This window comes from Lathyrus oleraceus, chromosome 4 (assembly GCF_024323335.1).
Source record: "Lathyrus oleraceus cultivar Zhongwan6 chromosome 4, CAAS_Psat_ZW6_1.0, whole genome shotgun sequence".
NCBI lineage: Eukaryota > Viridiplantae > Streptophyta > Magnoliopsida > Fabales > Fabaceae > Lathyrus > Lathyrus oleraceus.
The window spans coordinates 497,901,310-497,924,169 of NC_066582.1; the positions used below are offsets into that span (position 1 = coordinate 497,901,310).

The following is a 22,860-nucleotide window of genomic DNA, read 5'->3' on the forward strand; positions in this document are numbered from 1 at the left end:
TGGTTCAACCCCTTGAACCAAATTAACTATTGACTTTCTTGGTTATCGTTGTTTACACAGAGTTTTCCTTTGGTACCTTTACTCTATTGCAATGCAATATTATGGTTAATTGAATTAGGCACACACCTAATTCTCGATTAAATCAATTGATTCAATTTTTATTATAATATTTATAACATTATTTACTCAAATAATTGTATACATGACTATATAATGCTATATGATTAAATGTGTATGTAAAATTACTTAGTGTCAGTTTGCTTTTGCATTATCCATGGATAAAACCTACACTATGACACAAGAAATGATACAATAAACCGATATCCAAACAGACTATTAGATAAAATAAAAAATCAATAATATTCGCGCTTTACTAAATACTTAATATGTTAATTGTTTCTTAATCAATTTTTTAAATTAATGTTAAATAATTGTTAACAACACATAAATTATATAAGTATTTAATTAAATTCAAGTGTCATATCTTTATTATTTATTTCTTCAGATTTTAAAACATCATTAAAATCATCAAACATACTAGTTAAATATGATCAAATTGACTCCTAGAAGAGCATTAATTCTTAAACAAAAACATCATGCGTCTATTATTAGTTATATAATCTAATCGTATACACACATTATATACCCTTTTCAAGCAATCTTCCATCCAAATACATCTCTCAACCTTAAACCTATTTAATTATAACACAACGATGTGCATAATAAAAGAAGGTGTACCTCCCTATCAAATCATCTTATGCTAATAAAATATTCATTGAAGAAAAAAATAAAATAGAATTTTTATGTTTCTGCTATTGAATATATAATTTGAGAAGGAAAAAGAAAAAGAAATACATAAATTTCTATTTTTTTATAAACAGAAAATGAATAGTGGTTCAATCCTCTGAACCGAACGAACTATTTACTTTCTTGATTATCGTTGTTTACATAATTAAATGAGATCAAATCGAATCCTTGAAGACCATTAATTCTTAAATAAAAACATCCCACATCTATTATTCGTTAACTAATCTAATCGTATACACACGTCGATACCTTTTTCAAGCAATCTTCGATCCAAATACATTTCTCAACCTCAAACCTATTTAATTACGAGAAATAAATATAAATCCAAATTAGAAACATTGCCACAATTCTATTCTTTCGCCACAAAAACATATTTTCATTACAGAGTAAGCGTCCATAATCTAGATAATTTATCATCATCAACTACTTTATTTTTACAAGTGTTTATATGAAATGATAAATTTAAGTCAACACACACTATGATAAAAATATAAGAAAGGAATATGATAATCTAATGTGATAATAAAGTATTGCATTGCATGTAGTAAGAATGAATTGGAAGGTTAGAATAGTATGATATTGCACAATAATAATACCAATTGAAAAAGGCCCAATCTTAATGCCAAAAATAAAATAAAATAAAAAGGCTAACAGAATCCATTTTCAGACCCAAATCTTGACTGAAATCTCTCTCTCTCTCTCTCTCTCCTCTCTCCTCTCTCTCACTTCCGATCGCTTCCTCTGATGACTCCCGGTTCCTCGCGAATCATGGCCAATTTTTCCTCCACAGCTTCCAATCAGATTCGGTTCCTGCTCAACTCCTTGAACGAAGTCAACTTTGACTCCGTTCTCCAGCAACTTTCTCAGGTTATTTCATCTCTTTTTTTCTTCATTCTATTTTTCTTTTCTTGTAACCCTATTTTTTTTGATTATGCGTTCGCGTTCAGATTTTAGAAATTCAAATGCTTGTGTTTGCCGTTGTTTTGTTTTTGATCGGTAAAATTTCTTCTTTGTTAATGTGGTGGGGTTTCAGAAATTGCGATTTTAGATACAATTCAATTCTGGGTTTGTGTTATATATTAGGGAGTGTGTGTTTGAAATGTGTTTGTGTTAGTTTTATGCTTTAATTTTGTGATTGTTTAGTATAATTGGTCAAGATTTAATTGTGACATGGGATTAGGAGCAAACCATTTCCTGTTGTTTGGGAGGTGATGATGGAGACGTTCTTCTGTTTCATGTCAAGTTATTTGCTATTGTGTTATATAAAAGGCTAGACTTAGTGTCAAACAGATCATGGTGGATTTTCTTTGCTGTGCTATTTAATTTTATTTTGACTGGGTTGTTTATCAATATTGACAGTTCACTGAATTTGGAACCGTTGGATGCATTTTGCTGCTCCAAACTTGCTTGGATCACTTAAATTATGTCAGAAGAGATAGAAAAGATATGCAGCATGAGCCAATTCTTGGGGCAGTAGTTAAGTACCTCTTGGACAAACCAAACTTCAGCACAGTATTTTCTGAGTCAATGAAGAATGTAGACATTAATGAAAGCTTTCTCGAAAGCTTTTGTAATGGATTACAGCTGTCTTTACTGGAGAAAATTGCCATCAGTCTTGCTTTATCTGATTCTGAAAATCCCGATGCCAGGCTATGTGGTGTGTATTAAATCAATTTCTCCATCTATTATTGCTTAATGTTATTCTTACATCCATTTTAACTTGACAAATAACGTTAACTTCTTCTTGCACGTTTAGTTCTATGTCAATTTTCATATTCTCAAATGCCTCAACTTTGTCAAGCAATGCTACTACTATATATTTGACCTGAATTATCACTGTGTTGTAGGCAAGAATTTTTGCATGGCTCAGATTGAAGAGTTGTGTACGAATCCTGGTTCTCTGAGTTTCCATGAGCAAATTCACAGTGTTATCATGTTCCTCAAGCAGTCTGAGGGTCTCTCTGAGCATGTAGATTCCTTTATGCAGATAATATCGCTGGTGCAGTTCAATGACACACCACCTTTTGTTTTGACCCCGATGCTACCTGACGAGATGCATGGGGCTGATTTTTTGAGGTGGTAAGTAATTTAGTTATCCTAGTCGTGTGCTTGCCTAGAAGACAATTGAGGAAAAAGTTTTGTAATCACTACATACTTACTGCTTACCTTTTATTAAGTCAACTAGTTCATTAATCTATCCTAACAAATGGAATAATTGGCTAAGATGAAGCCTCTGAATTGTTCATTAAATTTGAAGTGCAGGTGAATTAAACCTAGTATCATAACCACTTTGAATATTATTGTATGTTTTTGTATTAATTGAAGCATTATATTAGATTACTAAGGTGCTGCATCTGCTGTTGGTGTATTAATTACATGTCTGCTTAGTTGCTTTTCCTTTCTTGTACAGGAATATGGAGTTCATCCATGAGAGTGAAGAAAATGATTTTGATGCTATTTTGGCAGACATACAGAAGGAAATGAACATGGGGGATCTTGTGAAGGAACTAGGTTATGGATGCACAGTTGATGTCTCACAGTGCAAGGAAGTATTGTCACTCTTCTTACCTTTAACGGATAATATGCTCTCTAAATTACTTGGTGCTATTGCACACTCTCATGCTGGGCTGGAGGATAACCAGAGCACATTCTTAACTTTCGGCGCAGCCCTTGGATACAATAACTTGTCCGAGTTACCACCACTTAACTCTTGGAATATTGATGTGTTGATAGATACGGTCAAGAGTCTCGTGAGTTTTCTTGAATAAAAGTGCCTATTACTTTGCAAGGTTTTATTTCAGTTATTGGAATTGGAATCAAAGAAGTGAACGTTTTCTTTTTCCCATGCTTTTTCATATCTTATACAGGCACCACAAACCAGTTGGGTCCGTGTTATTGAAAATCTTGATCATGAAGGATTTTACCTTCCCAGTGAAGAAGCATTCTCTTTTCTTATGTCTGTTTATAAACATGCCTGTAAGGTAATATATTAGAATTGTAAATATGATTTTCCTGGTGCTTAACTGATGAACATGCAACCTATATGACATGAAATTTGGAATGTTTGTAATTGCGCCTTGCAGGAACCATTTCCGCTCCGCGCTGTCTGCGGGTCTGTCTGGAAGAATACCGAGGGTCAGCTGTCTTTCCTTAAATATGCTGTAACCGCACCGCCAGAAATGTTTACATTTGCACACTCTGCGAGGCAACTGGTATTATTCTCATTCTTTGCATCTGTCTTTTCTTTCTCTTTCCATTCAAACTCCAAATTTTTACTTTAAATTTCTATGCAGGCATATGCTGATGCAATTCATGGCCACAAGCTTCAAAATGGACATGCAAATCATGCCTGGCTGTGTATCGACCTTTTGGATGTCCTCTGCCAGCTAGCTGAGAAGGGTCATGCCAGTGTTGTTTGGTCAATCCTGGATTATCCCCTAAAACACTGTCCAGAAATATTGCTTCTTGGGATGTCACATGTTAATGTAAGAGTTCATAGATTCATATTCATTGCTCTTTCATAGTGTGCCTTTTCCATGTCTTTTCTTGTAATGAAGTTTGCATTTGTTCTTGCAGACTACTTACAACCTCTTCCAGCGAGAAGTATCTCTGATTGTTTTTCCCATGATAGTAAAAAGTGATGTTGGTAGTGGAATGATTCTACACCTTTGGCACATAAATCCCAATCTGGTCCTGCGAGGCTTTATGGATTCTCAAAACGATGATGTAGGCAGCATTGTGAGAATTGTAGACATCTGCCAAGAGCTTAAGGTGGTTCTCATATTAAGTTTGAACTTTTCATCTGGGCCATTTTTGTAATAGATAGTTTGCTGTCATGATTTTTCCTCTTGGAACTTAAATTATGCTAAAATGAGTAATTCTTACTTTCATCCAGTTACCTTTGCAGTAATCTTTCAAACTTGTCCTTTTGGATGCTGCCTATCTACTGACTTTGTTGTTGTTTTCCTTTTGAACTGTTTGTTTTTACAGATTCTATTACCGGTGGTGGAAGTTATTCCCTATTATTATAGTATAAGGTTAGCGTCTGTTGCTTCAAGAAAAGATATTCTTGATCTTGAGAAGTGGTTGAGTAACAATTTAACTACATACAAGGATGCCTTCTTTGAGGTAATTTTGCTACCCTGTTACTGTGATTTCTAATTTTTATAGACACTAGCAGGACAAATTTAAGCAGTCATCTCATGTTGTGCTATTAAGTTATACTCCATACTCATGTATAAACAAAATACTCATTTTTACGAATATTAAGTGGATGGTAGTTACGTGCATCTTCTCCTCACAACATAAGAGTTAATTTAACAATATTTTTGAAATAGTAACATTAAATGTTGATAGATCAGTTGCCATTTGCTTATATTTCAGTCCAACTATTCAATCATTTTTTTGGCTTATAATCAAGTCCAGAGTAGTCCTCAGGATTTATATAAGCAGAGTAGTGGCTGACATAGATAGGCTTACTTTGCAGGAATGCCTAAAGTTTTTGAAGGAAGTTCAATCTGTGGGATCACATAATCTATCTGACCAATCTTTTCATCTGTCTGGTGGTGTTCTGAATTTCTTTACCGAAACAACTGCTACATTTTTGAAGGTTCTACTTGGATCAATTGGTTTTTATTCCTATGATGGCTCCAACAAACTTCACTTTTATTCGGGATCTAACTTTGTCAAAATACAGGTTCTCAAATCTCATACTGACTTGGTTACCTCTGGACTACTTTCTGAGGAGCTGGAGAGTTTGCATATATCTATTATAGATTCAAATCCAAGGCTTCAAAATAGCGAGACTACTGATTCACCTACTTCTACACAATTTCCGAATGATGTTGAAGATAAAGCAAATGCGATCTTCCAAGAGATGTTTCATGATAAGATATCTGTACCTTCAGTGGTGCAAACACTAATCCGATTCAGCGGGTCTTCTGTGAAGAGGTGATGTCTTTTAAACGTTTTGCACGTGACCTATTTGGTATTGTAAGCAATGTTCTAGTGTTTCATATTTGTAAGCTAACTCATCCAGGTGTTTTGTGAGCTTTTTTTTTTTGGATTCAAACCCTGCCTTTTTTCTTATTTGTACTTTATTTTTTGGAGATTAGACACATTTTATCAAATCTGCAATAGCCTTAAACCTTTCAATTGCCATAGGTAAGAGAAATGACTAGTTTTCAATTTTCAAGGTTAGAGATTAAGATTATGTTGTCCCTGATTTGAAACCTTTCTCAGTGACAACTTGTACCCTGTTATCTCATGGCTACAACTTAGGTTATTTATATCTATTAATGTTTAAAGGAAAGTTTGCACTTTGCAAGAACTTATACTTGACGAAAATATGTGAGGAATGATTATCTGGTCTATCTGTTCTTATGTGCCTGATCTGAAAAACTATTATGTGATCTATGGCTAAATCTTAATATCCCACTAACATTTGTCTGTTTTAACAGAGACAATATGATTTTTGAATGCATGATTGCAAACTTGTTTGAGGAGTATAAGTTTTACCCAAGGTATCCAGAAATGCAACTCAAAATTGCCGGACTTATCTTTGGTAAGTTTTTCTTTTGGTACTGTAAATGATGAAATTTGATTCAGTATTATTTATCGACTATATGGGTTTCCATTAGACAACATTATATCTGGGTAGTAAGTTGCATATTATATGGAAAGCATGGGTGAACAACAAATTATACTTGATATTGAGGCCGAGCTAGAATTACTGAATGAATTTGAGCTCGGGATTGGTTTCTAGCTCAACTCTGATTTCACAATGGAGCTGCATTTGAATTTGAGATTTTCCTATAGGTCAAGCTAATTTAAGATGTTTCACTGAGGTCGCGTCTGCTTCTCTACTTGTGAATCATATCATATAATTTATATATTTTTACCAAATTATATAATTTTTTTTGTTTGTTTTTCGGGTATATAATTAAGAAGATTTCGCAAACTCTTCATGATTCTGGTGTATATTTATAAAACTTCAAAATGATGTTTTTGAGTGTGCACAAATTTGAAACTATATGGTAACATATTGTTTTATGACAATTACAATGTTTTTTTAATGTATCAGGTTCTGTGATTAAGCATCATCTTGTGACACATCTCTCGCTTGGGATAGCTCTTCGATATGTTCTTGATGCATTGCGCAAGCCTGCAGATTCTAAAGTTTGTGTTGTTTTGAAGACTGGATTTCTTTTAAGGTCCATTTGATGTTTTGCTTAACTGTGCCTTCATATCTTACAGATGTTTATGTTTGGAAGTTTGGCACTGGAGCAATTTGTGGATCGTCTTATTGAGTGGCCTCAGTATTGCAATCACATTTTGCAAATTTCCCATTTGCGCAGCACACATTCCGAAATAGTTGCTTTCATCGAACAGGCTCTTGCTAGGATATCCTCTGGTCATACAGATGTAGATGGGACGACTCATGCTTCCGCTGTTATCAGTAACCATAGTTCTGCACAAGCTACATTAGGTCATGTAGAGGTAAAAATAAAACTGTTTCCCATCATTTTGTTATAGCTATGCTATGGCTTGGATTTATTTATGGAATGTCAGTGCAGTTAATATGAGCCAGACAATTATAGCTATATTTTAACTCTTTTTGTGATGACAAGCTATTTATTGTTAGTTTAACATGTAGCCACACGTCAATACAGTTGCCTAAGTTGGTTGTTCTTGACCTGCTTGTTTTATTCTGAACTTTCCTATGTCTTAATATGATCTTACTTTTGGCTGTACTTAGGTTATATCTATTTTAGTTGGGCAGTCAGCAACAAATTTTATTGAAAGTGTAGGATCATAGTATCTCCTGCAAAACATCAAATTTAGATAAACAAGCAATCTGAGAAAAATCAGAATGCACACTAAAGTCTTAGTCTTGTCCTTTCAATCTTTTATCTGTTTTGAAATAATGGTTGTTATATGCCCTGTCCCAATAACAGCTCAGCGGCTCCAGCATCATACAACCTGGGCAGCAGCATTTGTCAATGCAGCTTCAACAGAGACGTGATAATTCTCTGGATGATTCTCACAAGACCTCTGTTGGTTCTTCGACTGATATGAAACCTCCGTTAGCTTCTCTAGGGCAATCTTCAGTGATTATACCGGCTGATACTTCTAGTGGCAATAAGGTACCTGTACTTTCCGTGTTTCTAGAGCATGATGTGAATGGTGTGATGTCCCCCCTTCTCTATTTTTGTGTTTTGATGTTGTTACTCTAATGTTTTATTTTCTTGCTACTGTTGCAGTTACATAACCCAGTCAGTGCCTCATCAATGTTATCTTCTTCTCCTGGTTTTGTCCGTCCGTCTCGCGGAACCACTTCTACCAGTATATTTCTGTTACTTGTGAACAGTTCCTGTTGATTACTTGGCATAAGTATTAGGGCTTATTTCTGTTCGCATTTTCTAACATTTTGCTGTATTTCTTTGATCTGCCAATTGTTGTAGGGTTTGGATCTGCCTTGAATATTGAAACTTTGGTCGCTGCTGCAGAGAAAAGAGAAACTCCTATTGAGGTACTCAAACCATTTACAAGAAATTGATCAGATTTTCCGTTTTCTTGAGTTTTGTTTATAATTATGTTCAGTAGTTTAGACCATCAACCATTTTAATTTTGTTCTTGTGCAGAGTGTAGTAGTATGTTCATTTTGTGTTTCACCCTCTGCCTATGTCCGTTTAATTGGTTGTGTAAATGTTACTAACTTTTATTCTATTTATGTTCACTTATTCGTTTTTCTTTTCTATTAATAGGCTCCAGGGTCAGAGGTTCAGGACAAGATATCATTCCTAATTAATAATATATCTTCTACTAATACCGAAGCCAAAGCAAAAGAGCTCACTGAAATTTTGAAAGAGCAGTACTATCCATGGTTTGCTCAGTATATGGTCATGAAAAGGTATGCATAGTTCGTAATTGAATCATGTAATTGCTTTTAAAAGCTTTATCCACGTAAACTTATGTACATTGGGGTGTAATATACTGGCAATGATTATAGTTGGGGCCTTAGAAATTAAGTTCAGCAAGGAAGCTAAAGATTAACTGTTGATGTAACAGAAGTATCTTAGAAACTCTTATTTGGTTTTGGATAAGTTTTATGTTATGCTGTAGTGTTCATCAGTGTTTGATTTGGGGATACAAAACTCATTTCTTGTATGTTTAAAATAAATTATGTTGAACCTGTAAGTATTTACGACGTAGTCAATTTTACCTACAAAATTAATTGAACTGATGATCAATAACTGATCTGTTGACTTAGCTCAAACATTGAATTAGGAGGTTTTGCATGGCTTTTTTGTGCATGCATATTATTCTTTTTTTTGTTCTTTTTATCATATTTAATGATATATTTTTTATTTACTTTCTCTTGTACAAATTTATTATTTTTGGTAGAGCAAGCATTGAGCCAAATTTCCATGACATGTACCTGAAATTCTTAGACAAAGTTAATTCAAAGGCTTTGAACAGAGCAATTATCCTGGCAACATATGAAAATTGCAAGGTTTGAGTCTTGTTACTGTTCTCTGCTTGATTGAAGTGAATATGTGCAAAAAAATTTGAAATGATACATGGTGTACTCTTCAGGTTCTTTTAGGATCTGAACTTATAAAGTCAAGTTCTGAAGAGCGCTCTTTGCTTAAAAATCTGGGTAGCTGGCTTGGAAAGTTGACAATTGGACGGAATCAAGTTTTGAGGGCTCGTGAAATAGATCCGAAATCTTTGATTATAGAGGTAATATCCACAGTGAATATATGTTAAGAAATAATGGAATTTCAATTTATATTGTACTTTATGTTATTGTATTCCATTTTGTAGGCATATGAGAAGGGGCTGATGATTGCTGTTATTCCATTTACTTCAAAGGTAGAAATTCTTGGTTGTTATAATATCTACTTTGATGATTATGTTTAATTTTGTGCTGTATGTATCATTCAATTTCATGTAGGTCCTTGAACCATGCCAAAACAGTCTTGCATATCAGCCCCCTAATCCTTGGACCATGGGCATTTTAGGATTGCTTGCTGAAATTTATTCAATGCCAAACTTGAAAATGAACCTCAAGTTTGACATAGAGGTCACTATCTATCCTTCTTAAAGTGGCGTTTTCATACTTACTTTTCTCTTTTACCTATTTATTCAAATCCTTATGTTATACAGGTTTTATACAAAAATCTCGGCGTAGATATGAAGGATGTCACACCAACTTCTCTCCTGAAGGATTGTAAAAGAGAAATTGAAGGAAACCCTGATTTCTCTAATAAAGATGTTGGAGCATCATCACAGATGATTTCTGATATAAAATCCAGCCTTGTTCCTCCAGTAAATCAAGTAGAGCTACCACTTGAAGTCACCAATCCATCCAATAGCGGGGCTCATCCACATATAGTATCTCAGGTTTGTTTTCCTACCTTTATCTGGGCCTTTGGCTACTGTTTTTGTTAATTTATAAATTGTTTTTCTGAATGTTTCATGGGTGGATAGTATGCTGGCCCAATTCATATTCCCTCTGGAACATTGATGGAAGATGAGAAAGTAGCACCTCTGAGCTTATCTGATCAATTACCTTCTGCTCAAGGACTGTTACAGGCAAATACTGCTCCAGCACCTTTCCAGGTTAACATCCAAACTTGTTTCCCTTCTTTCTTGGACCATGTATATCCCCCTAATGGCCCTGTATTTTATGCATAATTGATGTTTTTTTTAAAATGTTAATAGCTCCCAACACAGATACATACTATTGGAACTCATGTTATTATAAATCCAAAGCTCAGTGGTTTTGGGTTACAGATGCATTTTCAAAGGTATGGTGTTCTTGCTATATTCTTCTGGTTCCAGTCCGTTTTTTTGTGATGGTCTAACTTTATGTATCTATTACAGAGCGGTACCTATTGCAATGGACAGAGCCATCAAAGAAATAGTGTCCAGTATTGTGCAGCGTAGCGTTTCCATAGCAACCCAGACAACAAAGGAACTTGTTTTAAAGGTTGACATTTCAGTAGAACCTTGCTTCTCGAGCCATAGTAGATAGTAAAGTGGGAAAATCAATGGTTGTTATTTCAACTAACTCATGATTTCCTACTATGTGCCTTAAAATAGCGGAGCCATGGCGGTATGGCGGATATACATGGCGGTTTTTGGGCTTGCCATAATGGTAAATATCGTCCGATTTGCGGGTTTTTCCGCCATAATCCGCTATAACGGCGTCACAAAGCAGCTGGTATGGCGGGATTTTGGCTCTCCGCCAGGGATCGCCATCCGCCATGGACAACACTGTATATTACTTTAGACTCAAAAGTTATCTGCTCGCTTTAGAGCAGCTGGATCCTTACTTCCCACTGCTTGGTTTTGCAAATCTATTTTTCGCATTTCCTAATTTAATATTTTCTACAATGGAATGTTGTGACTTGTTATTTATATTTCTAATTATGTTAATAGCTTTCTTTTTATAGACATTTGGTGAGTGAGGTGGAAATATGTTAGCTGGAAGTTAAGAATTCTTGTAATGCATCATTTTCATGGGTTGAGTGCTGGCATATAGAAACAGCTTTTGTCTTGTTTCAAGTTCTAACTGATTGCTTTAATCTCAGAAATATCTTGTACTCAAATTGATCTTTGTTGTTTTAATTTATGCATTTGCAGGATTATGCTATGGAATCAGAGGAGAAACGTATTAAAAATGCCGCACACTTGATGGTTGCTAGTCTGGCTGGGAGTTTGGCTCACGTGACGTGCAAAGTAATGCACTGAAATATGGCCATTATCCAACCCTTTTTTTTATTTTTATATGTCGAGCAATTTCTGTTGGGATGATTTCTTTTATAGGCTCCTTATTGGTTTTTATTTTCTGCTACTTGTTGAATCTATTTCTTCTAGGAACCTTTACGGACATCAATATCAAATCAACTGAAGACTTCACTTCAGAGTTTAAATATTGGAAACGAAATTTTGGATCAAGCTGTGCAACTTGTTACCAATGATAATCTAGATCTTGGTTGTGCAGTAATTGAACATGCCGCCACTGACAAGGTTAGCTCTTCTTGATGGCTTTTCCTGTAGTTGTAGTTATTTGTGGCAATGCCGGTAGTAAGGAAAATTATGCTTATATTGGTTATCTGATATATCCATGATTATTTAATTAGTGAAACTTACGGTAGTAGTACCACTAATTGGTCACACAGACATACATGTCGCTGTTACGGAGAAGGAAATACACGTTATACGGTAATGTATATAACATTGTTTTTTTGTGACTTCATGGAGGGCAAGCCTAGGTGAATTGTTAAGGTTGCTTCCTTATGATTTGGAGGTCAGGTTCAAATCTTGGAAAAATCCTCTGCTTATCTGTGGGAGGTGGATACACGGCTACGTAAATGTACCCTCCCCTGATCTTGCCTTGTGTGAGTGTACCCTCCCCTGATTTCGCCTTGTGCGAGTGTACCCTCCCCTGATCTCGCCTTGTGCGAGTGTCGCTGGGGGATAAAACTTGTAACTTCATAGTTTGGTTAAATTACTTACGGAGTTAGTAATTAGTTAATACTAGCTATGATAAAAAAAGGTTAATTGTAATCATTTCTAGGAAATTCACACGTCTTTGTCTGCTTACTGCTTGTTGACTTCGACGCTGCATGCTATTTGTAGGCAATTAACACCATCGATACAGAGATTAGTCAACAACTTTCTTTGAGAAAGAAGCAGCGAGAAGGTATGGGTTCTACATTTTTTGATGCAAACTTGTATCCACAAGGTTCTATGGGTGGTGTTCCAGAGCCCCTTCGCCCTAAGCCTGGTCAGTTGTCCCTGTCACAACAGCGTGTCTATGAGGTATTCCGTTCTTCCTTGTGTGTTCAAATATTTGATGAGATATAGATGCTTGAAGAACACTACACAGTTTAACCGCTTTTCATTTATATTAGGACTTTGTTCGGCTTCCTTGGCAAAACCAGTCTAGCCAGAGTTCACATTCAATGTCCGCGAGTGTTTCTGTTCAATCTGCTAATAGTGGTATTACTGGCACCAGTGCTCCTGCATCTGGACAGATAAACCCTGGCTACTCTCTAACCACAGGATATGAGGGACTCTCTCGACCAATAGATGATATGCCAGAACCTAATTTTACTCCACATTATAGGTGCCCAATTTTGTTCAGCATGGTGATTTATTTAAAACTCTACAAGTCTAATTTTATTTACACTCTGCATTTAATATTTCAGTGCTTCCTCAATTAACATTAGAGCAGCCGACAATGTTTCCCAACATAGTATGGAGAAAGACTCTGTTGCCTCGTTCCCTTCAACTGCTTCCACCCCTGAGTTGCACGCAGTGGATTCTTCAGATGCTGTGAAAGTGAGAATTTTATATACGCATTGCAATTGCATCTATTCGTAATGTATCATAAATGACGTCTAAATCTGCTTTTGTGTTATTGCAAGGAATCTGGATCTTCTTCCCAGCCACTGGTTTCATCAGGTGCCGTGGAGCGCATTGGAAGTAGCTTCTTGGAATCATCTCTCTCTACAAGGGATGCTCTGGATAAATACCAGATTGTTGCACAAAAGGTTGTTCCTGATCTTCATAGCTGGCTGTTTCTATCCTATTTGAGGTGTTTTATATAGCTAATATAATTCATCTCCATCTAACTTTACACACTATGGAAATAATTGTTTAGACTTATACTCCTTTTTTTGGCAGATGGTTCACTTTTTCTGATTGTGCTTTTGGTAGTTTGGGTCTGTTAAGTTTTTGTTTTGTTGCCGTATACATTATCACAGTACCCCACTTAGTCGGATAAGGCTTGGTTGTTGTTGTTGTATACATTATCACAGTATATCGTCCAGAACATTAATTTGAAAAGACTGATAGCATACTGTTTTGTTACTGACACTGTACGAGGGAAGAGATGTCCTAGCTAGCCAGGATTTTAAAATTATGTAGTTTAGAATTTTAGTTTGAGTCCTAGCTGCATTTACTATTTTTGTATAATTTTAGATCTCTATCTTTTTTTTTATTTCTTTTATAATTTGGTATGTTTTCAAATTCAAAAGAATGTGCAGCGTAGGTTTATTGAGATTTATTCTGTATTTGTTTTTCTGTAATTTTTTGTCGATGAGGATAAAGTTGTTATGCATCCATGGGGAGGTTTGCTGGGCATCTTCCAGTAGGGCCTTGAAGTTAATCCTATAGGTTTTTATGCAGTATTATAAAATAATATATGAAACAGAATCTTCTCATCAGTTATGCCATGAATTGTTGGTTGTTTCTTTTGTGTGACTATTTTCATATCGAGTTTGTTATAGATGTTGATTAACAGCATGTGTTTGGTTGTCAGTTGGAGGCTCTGGTCAACAATGATTCGAGGGAGGCAGAAATACAGGTATATTGTTTTGTTTCGCTTTTGGTACTTTCTTAATTATACATTACTTTTGAGCTAATATGTAATTACGTAAAGGTACCACTGCTATAATTTTTCTTGTTCTGCCTGGATTGTTTCTGATTCTTTCTAGGCAGGTCTTTTCCCCAAGTTTTAATATTTGTTTTGGTTCTACTTATATTTAGGGAGTCATTTCTGAGGTGCCTGAAATCATACTCAGATGTGTTAGTCGAGATGAGGCAGCTTTAGCTGTGGCTCAAAAGGTGTGTTTTCTTCTGCAGAGTTCTGTGTTTCATGAATTATACTGAATGCATGATGGGAGATATATTATCCATTAATCAGTATTTGGTTCTTCTGTAGTTGTGTATTAATTGTGTGCCTTGTGCATAACATCCCACTTTCAGTTGAATTACCAAGAATGATCATCAAAGTGTTTTCTATTTGAAAATTACCATTTATTATTTATCAATTTTCTTATATTAAAACAGGTTTTCAAGGGTTTATATGACAATGCTTCGAACAACGTTCATGTTTATGCATATCTTGCAATCCTGACTGCCATTCGTGATGTTTGCAAGCTTGCTGTCAAAGAGCTTACTAGTTGGGTATGTTTCGTTCACTGAAAGTTGCCATCAGTCAAGTAGATTTACTGGAATTTTATGTGTCAAAAGCTTAATTTTTGTCATTGCTTTCTATTTTATTTTTTAGTTATATGTACCATACACTAGTAGTTTGCATAATGAAAATTCCATGCGCTGATAATTTGTTTTGAATTTCATTCTATAATTTTGGTGGTTTAGGTTTCTTCTAATGCTACCAGTAAAAGAAGCAAAGTAAAGTTTAAGAAATTAACAACATAAATTGCAGTTACAATTTACAAATAACATTTTCTTTTGGCCCTAAACCATTCAATGCACAGTTTTAGAGACACTGATAGTACAACCAATAACCAAGGAGCTAATTACTAGTTAATTTACAGAAATAGAATAAAATACAGCTGACTTAAGGCATATATTCCAACCGAGGTCTTGTGTATAATTTATTTGCACATGTGTTGTATGATTCTTGCAGGTAATTTACTCGGATGAAGAGAGGAAATACAATAAAGATATTACTGTTGGTCTCATCCGCAGTGAACTACTAAATCTAACAGAGTACAATGTTCACATGGCAAAACTTATTGACGGGGGAAGAAACAGTATGTCCAAAAAATACCTTCCATTGTTTTACCCTTTTTATATTTTTATAATCTAACAACTTCACTGGCTAAACGCACAGAGGCTGCTACGGAGTTTTCAATCTCTCTTCTTCAAACCCTGGTCATTGACGAACCAAAAGTTGTTTCAGAACTTCACAATCTTATCGATGCTTTGGCAAAGGTTTGTATTTATAAATCTGAGTGGCTTTGTTTTTTGCCATCATCCAATATTTTACCATGTTTTAATTTCAGCTTACTACAAAGCCTGGATACCCCGAATCGTTGCAACAACTCATTGAGATGATCAAGAATCCTGTTGCTTTATCTGCTAGTAATGCTGGAAAGGAAGATAAATTGAGGCTATCTAGAGACAATAAGGTTATATGAGATTAATATTTTAACGGCTCCATTGTTTCATGTGTTTTTTTTACTTTTATTATTGTGAAACATGATATTTTCTCCATCCCCTCGTCAAAAACAGGGTCCTAGTCTGCTAGTTGGAAACCGGGAAGAGTTAAACATTGTAGATTCTGCCAAACCTGATCCTGCTGGATTCCGTGAGCAGGTATATTTGAAATTATTTGTCATGTCTTTATGTTGTGTGATAGAAATTAACACCGACAAAAGGAAATACTCCATTGATTTATGAAGTAGAGAATCTTTACTGAAACAGTGACTACAAGCCAAATTGGCTGAACAAATAACAAGTTCTATCCCTTCCTTTTCTCTCCACTCACCCTCTTTCTAGAACTACTGTTGTCCCCTCTTAATCCTAATTTCCCACCTTCCATTCCCATAAGAGACACCTTTTTCAACTTCTCTGTAAGATGAAACAGGAGAATGAAGAAGATAACTGAGAGTTCAATTTGTCTGAATTTCTGTTGCATTGAAAACTAATGAAAAGTGAACTGGCTCATCTCGAGCATAAGAATTGCAATATGGAACCAAATATTTCTGAATTTTTGGTAGTAGCTGAATTTTTTCCACTGCTAAAGACACTTGAGAAAGAGGGAAAACCTAATATTTTATATTGTTGCTTCTCGTACTGCGTCACCGTCCATATAATCCATAGATGCAATCTGGATCATCTTCAAACGGGATCACATCCTGTTGGTAATAGAGTATATTAGTGAAGTGAGTATGCATGCTTAATTGTCCTTGTAACTTGTATTATGTTTTTTTTTTGTATATAAATATCATTCAGCTCGGTTCTTAAGTCCTATTCCATCTTATTATATAATATATAATCTGTCATTTGGTATTAGAGAGATCCTAATGCCAAAGGTTTATATAGAACCAAAGAACTAGCTAAACTTGAAGCTTCTAATGATTACTTGTTATGTATTTGTTGTAGGTGTCCAAGTTGTTTGCTGAATGGTATAGGATATGTGAACTTCCTGGTGCCATTGATACATCTGCTACCCACTTCATCGTACAGTTGCATCAGAGTGGGCTGCTTAAGGGGGATGATATGACAGATCGCTTTTTCCGTCTGTTGATGGTGGCATTTCTTTCTCTATACAGCTAACTTTTTCATACAAGGCTAGGATTTTCAATTTGACTTGTACTCTTTTTTATCTTTCCAGGAAATCGCAGTTGCACATTGCTTATCCACTGAGGGGATTAATTCAGGGGCACTGCAATCTCCTCAACAAATGCTGTCAATGTCATTTATCGCAATTGATGTTTATGCAAAGCTTGTCTTCTCAATCTTGAAGGTTGTCAACTTTACACTACTTTTCTTTTTTCTTCTCTTGAGTAGTTATCTTATTAGCAGTTTGGTGGGTGTTTGTGACAGGGATCAAGCAAACTCTTTCTTCTCTCCAAGGTATGTAATAAACTAAAACATCAAATGCTGTCTGTCTCCCTTTATTAATTCTGTTACGGTGGTCTAAAACCCCATATTGCTTTCTTGCAGATTCTAGCAGTTACTGTCAGATTCATTGTAAAAGATGCAGAGGAGAAGAAGGTCTCTTTTAATCCAAGACCATTTTTCAGACTGTTCATCAACTGGCTTCTAGATCTTGGCTCACTTGAGCCTGTTACTGATGGTGCAAATCTCCAGGTGTTTGTGACTTTCATTTATCCTTTTCTCCATTAGTTTATATTTTAGAATGGTCATAATTTTGGTCTAGGTGTTGACTGTGTTGTTTGTTAAAAAACTGAAATTTATAGAAAAATCTGTGTGAATAATGGTCAAGTGTGAAATAATGCATCACATTGATGTGAATCTTACATATATTTAATTTGTTTTGATTGTCAACTGTGAAAGATATATAAACTTAGTATAAGGCAGGGACACATTCTCTAAAACACACATCTTCACACACACTCTTCTATTGGTTAAAAATTATGTGTCTCCCGCCACATTATGCAGGTCCCATGTAAAATTGGCGGGTTCCATATGAGTTTACTCAATAGAAGAGAGTGTGTTGGGATGTGTGTTAGAGAGTTTGTTGATTGCATTCTATATAAACTTAATTGGAAGATCAGAGAGTCTCAGTTCAGAAACGTTGGTAATATTTCAAAGATATTTGAGGGATAATAATACTTAGAGTGGTGAATTGAATAAATTTAAACTTGTAAATCTCATGTTATTGAAACTTGCAATCTGGAATTATGATATAGAAAATGTCATAATATACACTTGATTTTCACATGTGACTGTGGTCCTTCATTACTTTTTGATAAAATGTAATCTAATATTATTGATTTGTTGCAATCAAATTCTGCCAATTTTATTTGCTATCTAAAGCCTTCATTTTGATTTTCTACCCAAATTTGGCGGTTTATAAAATTGACATGAAATGATTTTGAAGATTGTTGCCTTCAACTCCTGTCAATTTCTATCAAAATTTAGCAGTTTATAGGATTAGTGATATAAAGTAAATTTGTATATTTAGAAGCTAGGAATTGGGTTAAATTTTGTTAAGTTTGATGGATTTTAAGATGAGGCAAGTGTTTTAAGAGAGAAAATTTATTGCAGTTTTTAGTGAAATTTGATAATTTGGTTTGGTAAGTTGAGTCATTGTTATAGATAATGGATGACTGACCATGGTGAAATGCCACTGCTATCATCCTTGACAAATTGGTCATAGCACTAGCAAAACTTAGCCTCCTCAATCTGCCACTGCTATTTGACTAATAATACTATTGCATATATTGCAGATTTTGACTGGGTTTGCCAATGCATTTCATGCTCTGCAGCCACTCAAAGTTCCTGGATTCAGGTAACATATAATTGTTTAGTTATGGTTGATAGTTGGCTGATTTGTAGTTTAATGGTAATTTTATCATTAAACTATTTGTGTTTCTGGTATGGAAATGCTGATATGGTGGAATTTATTAAGAATTCTCGTTTGGGGAAAATGGTCAAGTGAACAATTGTTTTTGAAACCTATGCATCATTCTGTCTCACTCTTTCTCTCTCTCTCTCTCTCTCTCTCCCTCTCACACACACACACACACACACACACACACAAACACATTTTTCTTCTCTTATACTCTTGTTTAACTTGTTTAATTTTATATTTAATCATACACTTCTATAGTTTTACGATATAGTTAGTTCTTACAAGGACTTTTTCTTCAGTTTTGCTTGGCTGGAGTTGGTTAGTCACCGGAGCTTCATGCCAAAAATGCTGACTGGTAACCTTCAAAAAGGTTGGCCTTATATCCAAAGGTTGCTTGTAGATTTGTTCCAATTTATGGAGCCTTTTCTGAGGCATGCCGAGCTAGGAGATCCGGTTTGTCTCTGTCTCTTGATCAGTTATTTGCTCTCAATTTGGTCTCATGTCCAATATTTCTTACTCATGCACATTTGTTTGTTATAATTAGGTCCGTGTTCTCTACAAGGGAACACTTAGGGTGCTCTTGGTGCTACTTCATGACTTCCCAGAGTTCCTTTGTGACTATCACTTTACCTTTTGTGATGTGATACCTCCAAGTTGCATACAGATGCGAAATATTATTCTAAGTGCATTTCCGCGTAGTATGAGGCTGCCAGACCCTTCAACTCCAAATTTGAAGGTCTTGGAATCCTACATATCTCTTAAAATTTGTGTTGAGGTTCAGGATAATAAAATGTCATTGCTTCATTGACATGTGTTTTTTGTATGCAGATTGATTTGCTTCAGGAAATAACTCAATCCCCTCGCATTCTTTCTGAGGTTGATGCAGCATTGAAAGCAAAGCAGATGAAGGCTGACATAGATGAATACCTTCAGGTCTCTTGTCTCGTTCTCTTTAATTAACCATGATTGATTCACTAGTTGCATTTCTCTTTAGTTTCCCTGATTTATTTCTGTATTCCTTTACTGCTATCTATTTTTTTCTCTTATAGATAAGGCTGCACAAGTGCAAATAACTATTAATTTAAAATTTATTACTATATTATAATTATTCATCCAAACTTTCTGCAGACAAGGGAACAACCTTCTCCACTTTTATCTGAATTAAAAGAGAAGCTGCTACTCTCACCAAATGAAGCTGCCTCTGCCGGCACTCGTTACAATGTGCCATTAATCAACTCCCTTGTACTGCATGTTGGAATGCAGGTGCTGTAAATTTATAACTTATATATTTGCAACCCGTTTATGATTACATATTCTCCGCTGAGATTGAACTGTTGGAATGCATGTTGACTGTGAAACATAAAACACAACGCCAGTTATTCATACTTGTAATTTTCTTCTCTTATTACATAAAACTTGGTCATAATCCTAATATAGATTAGAAATGATAATATTGGAGAGAATGCTGCGTTATAACATATAGTAGAGAAGATGGTGGAAAGTAGACGGTGGTTTGGGCATGTAGAGAAAAGATCCTTAGATTCTAAAGAGAGTAGATCAGACGGAGAGAAGTCAAGCAAAATCAGAGGTAGAGGAAGACCTAGAAAAACTATAAGAGAAGTTATTAAGAATAGAACATTAATGTGAAAGTTGATTCATGGAGCCGGCTCCACTTAGTGGGATAAACATTGGTTGTTGACGTTGTTGTTGAAGCTTAGTTATAATGATCTGATCATTCTGTAACATGGAGTTTTTTTTCTTTTACATAATCGTAGTATTAATGATCTTAATGATCTGAACATTCCGTAACATGGAATTTTTTTTAAATGTACAATGTTTTGGGCTATTAATTTACAGGCAATTGAGCAACTCAAGTCTCGAGCTCCCCATGCACAATCACCACAAACTACATACGGGCTGGCTGTATTTTCTGTTGGAGCTGCTTTGGATATTTTCCAGACTTTAATCGTTGACTTGGATACGGAAGGGCGATACCTTTTCCTAAATGCTGTTGCTAACCAACTGCGTTATCCCAATACTCACACACACTACTTTTCCTTCGTCATCCTTTACTTGTTTGCAGAATCAAACCAGGTCAGGTTCACATAGATTTTTGATCTTGCAATAAACTTCTATTTCCAATCTCTCATATATCATCTGACATGAGCCAATTGTATTGATAATAACACTTGATTTATTGGCATGACAGGAAATTATCCAAGAACAAATTACAAGAGTCTTGCTAGAACGCCTTATTGTAAATCGACCTCATCCATGGGGCCTCCTTATTACTTTCATTGAGCTGATTAAGGTATTCTTTTTTATTGGGTTGCTTGTTTAATACTTCTCTTATGAGTAGCTTTTTTATTTAACAGAATCTGTGTTTTCTTGTCATTGCCAGAATCTAAGGTATAATTTCTGGAACCGGTCATTCATAAGATGCGCACCAGAGATTGAAAAACTTTTTGAATCAGTCTCAAGATCTTGTGGAGGTCCAAAACCAGTGGAAGAGAGTATGGTTTCGGGCTGGGTCTAACTGTCCACAAAGTCTCTTTCTTGTTAACTTTATTTAGGCTAGCTATCTCTTAACTAATCATTTTAGGCTACTTGCGCACTGTCCATGATTATCTAAAATACACTGTCTGATTGTAAATGATATATTTTGTTGTAAGTTTTATACTGTCCGAACAATTAGCTATTATCAAATTTCTCTAGACCATATGATAGAAAAGAGTAGAATAGAAGATTAGTAAAATTGTGTGATATTATTAGTTGAAATGAGAATGAAATCACTATTACAATTTTAGAGCTAAGAGCTCCTCTCAAATAAAGAAGAAAACAGTTTTCTTTAACTCCAAATCTCGGGCTTATCATATTTAAAGTGTCACCCTCTATTGTGGTGGGCTTATCATATTCATTCCTGTTGAATATCTCAAAATCAAATCCCAATAATTTAGCTATTCATTCCTGTTGATTAATTTAGCTATCCATTCTTGTTGATTTGTTGTAGTAATTATTGTTGAATCAGATGACATAGACTTTTTGATCAGAGTAGACAATGAATTTCCTACCCAGAAGATAGTGCCGCCAATGTTGGATGGCCAATGTTTGATGGCCAAGACCAACACCATTAATTTCTTGTCGTTAGCAGACTTACAAAGTTCACTTCCCGAAAAAGCCTTGTTAAAGTAGGCAATCAGGTGCTTAGATTGCATCAACACTGTCCCACTCCCTTGCTCGAAGCATCCCAAATCTCAAACGAAACGTCAAAATTTGGGAGAGCCAACACCTGGGATGTAGTGACTGCCACTTTCAGCCTCCAAATTCCAATTGAAATTGTCTTTTTTTTTTATTAACTCTGTAAGTTTTGCAATCCTCCCTTAATTAGCAATGAACTTTCTATAATATCATGTCAACCCAAGAAAACCACGATCACCTTTTAAATTGGTTAGAATTGGCCAATTGATCACACTACTCCTTGTTAGGATCCACGGCCACCCCTTGTTTAGAAATCACGTGGCCTAAGTATTCAATATTTTGCTGTCCAAAGACATGATGCTTCAATACTTGCAAAATAACCTTGCAAAATAACCTATAAATGTTTCAAATGAGTGCTCCAATATGTGCTATAAACTAGAATATCATAAAAAAACACTAGCACATATTTGCGTAAGAATGGTTTAAAAATAACATTCATTAACTTGGGTGCAGTATAGGGTTGTGCCTTTTGACTTGGGATTCAACAAGTTCAAGATAAGTAGTTGGGATTAGAGGTGTACATGTATACCATTTAATATGAATCAAATTTTTATAATGGGCAGCGGTTTATATTTGGATAACAAAATGGATATCCAAAATTTTATTTTAGGATTTGGTTTGATTTTTTAAAAGTGGAACAATTTAGATACCAATTTGGTTATGAATAACCGTTTTTTTCTTCACACCCCTAGTTGGGACATTCACTAATCTAAAAGGCACAACCATATACTCATACTAATCCTCGTGAGTATGAAAAACAACCATATACTCATACCGATCCTCGTGAGTATGAAAAATTGTCTTATTGATATCTTCTTCCTTCTGGAAAATTTGGTGATATCCCAATTTAAGATCGATTTCAGAAAAGTACTCCGCACCAAAAAGTTCATCTAATAACTCATCCACCACATAAATAGGATACT

General features: G+C 35.2%; 1 protein-coding gene across 2 annotated transcripts; it reads left to right on the top strand.

Annotated features, from left to right (window-relative positions):
- Positions 1-1,465: 1,465 nt before the first annotated feature.
- On the top strand, positions 1,466-21,492 carry LOC127076779 (uncharacterized). Of its 2 annotated transcripts, none has more exons than XM_051018571.1 (51): positions 1,466-1,674; positions 2,167-2,464; positions 2,655-2,886; positions 3,218-3,557; positions 3,675-3,788; positions 3,891-4,019; positions 4,101-4,292; positions 4,384-4,578; positions 4,798-4,935; positions 5,294-5,416; positions 5,504-5,757; positions 6,267-6,370; positions 6,890-6,984; positions 7,063-7,305; positions 7,764-7,952; positions 8,070-8,151; positions 8,271-8,338; positions 8,574-8,719; positions 9,214-9,322; positions 9,406-9,552; positions 9,637-9,684; positions 9,767-9,895; positions 9,979-10,215; positions 10,303-10,434; positions 10,537-10,622; positions 10,699-10,804; positions 11,461-11,556; positions 11,695-11,847; positions 12,460-12,642; positions 12,735-12,949; positions 13,032-13,164; positions 13,251-13,376; positions 14,147-14,191; positions 14,374-14,451; positions 14,677-14,793; positions 15,260-15,386; positions 15,467-15,567; positions 15,639-15,764; positions 15,868-15,951; positions 16,741-16,887; positions 16,973-17,104; positions 17,185-17,214; positions 17,305-17,451; positions 18,555-18,616; positions 18,979-19,132; positions 19,224-19,415; positions 19,508-19,612; positions 19,808-19,942; positions 20,537-20,773; positions 20,889-20,990; positions 21,081-21,492. In XM_051018571.1, exons 1-51 carry the CDS (start codon positions 1,552-1,554, stop codon positions 21,213-21,215), a joined length of 7,221 nt encoding a protein of 2,406 aa, XP_050874528.1. In that variant the 5' UTR covers positions 1,466-1,551; the 3' UTR covers positions 21,216-21,492. The 2 variants fall into 2 exon arrangements, with proteins under 2 accessions (XP_050874528.1, XP_050874529.1); XM_051018572.1 differs by having other exon boundaries at positions 10,549-10,622.
- Positions 21,493-22,860: the final 1,368 nt, after the last annotated feature.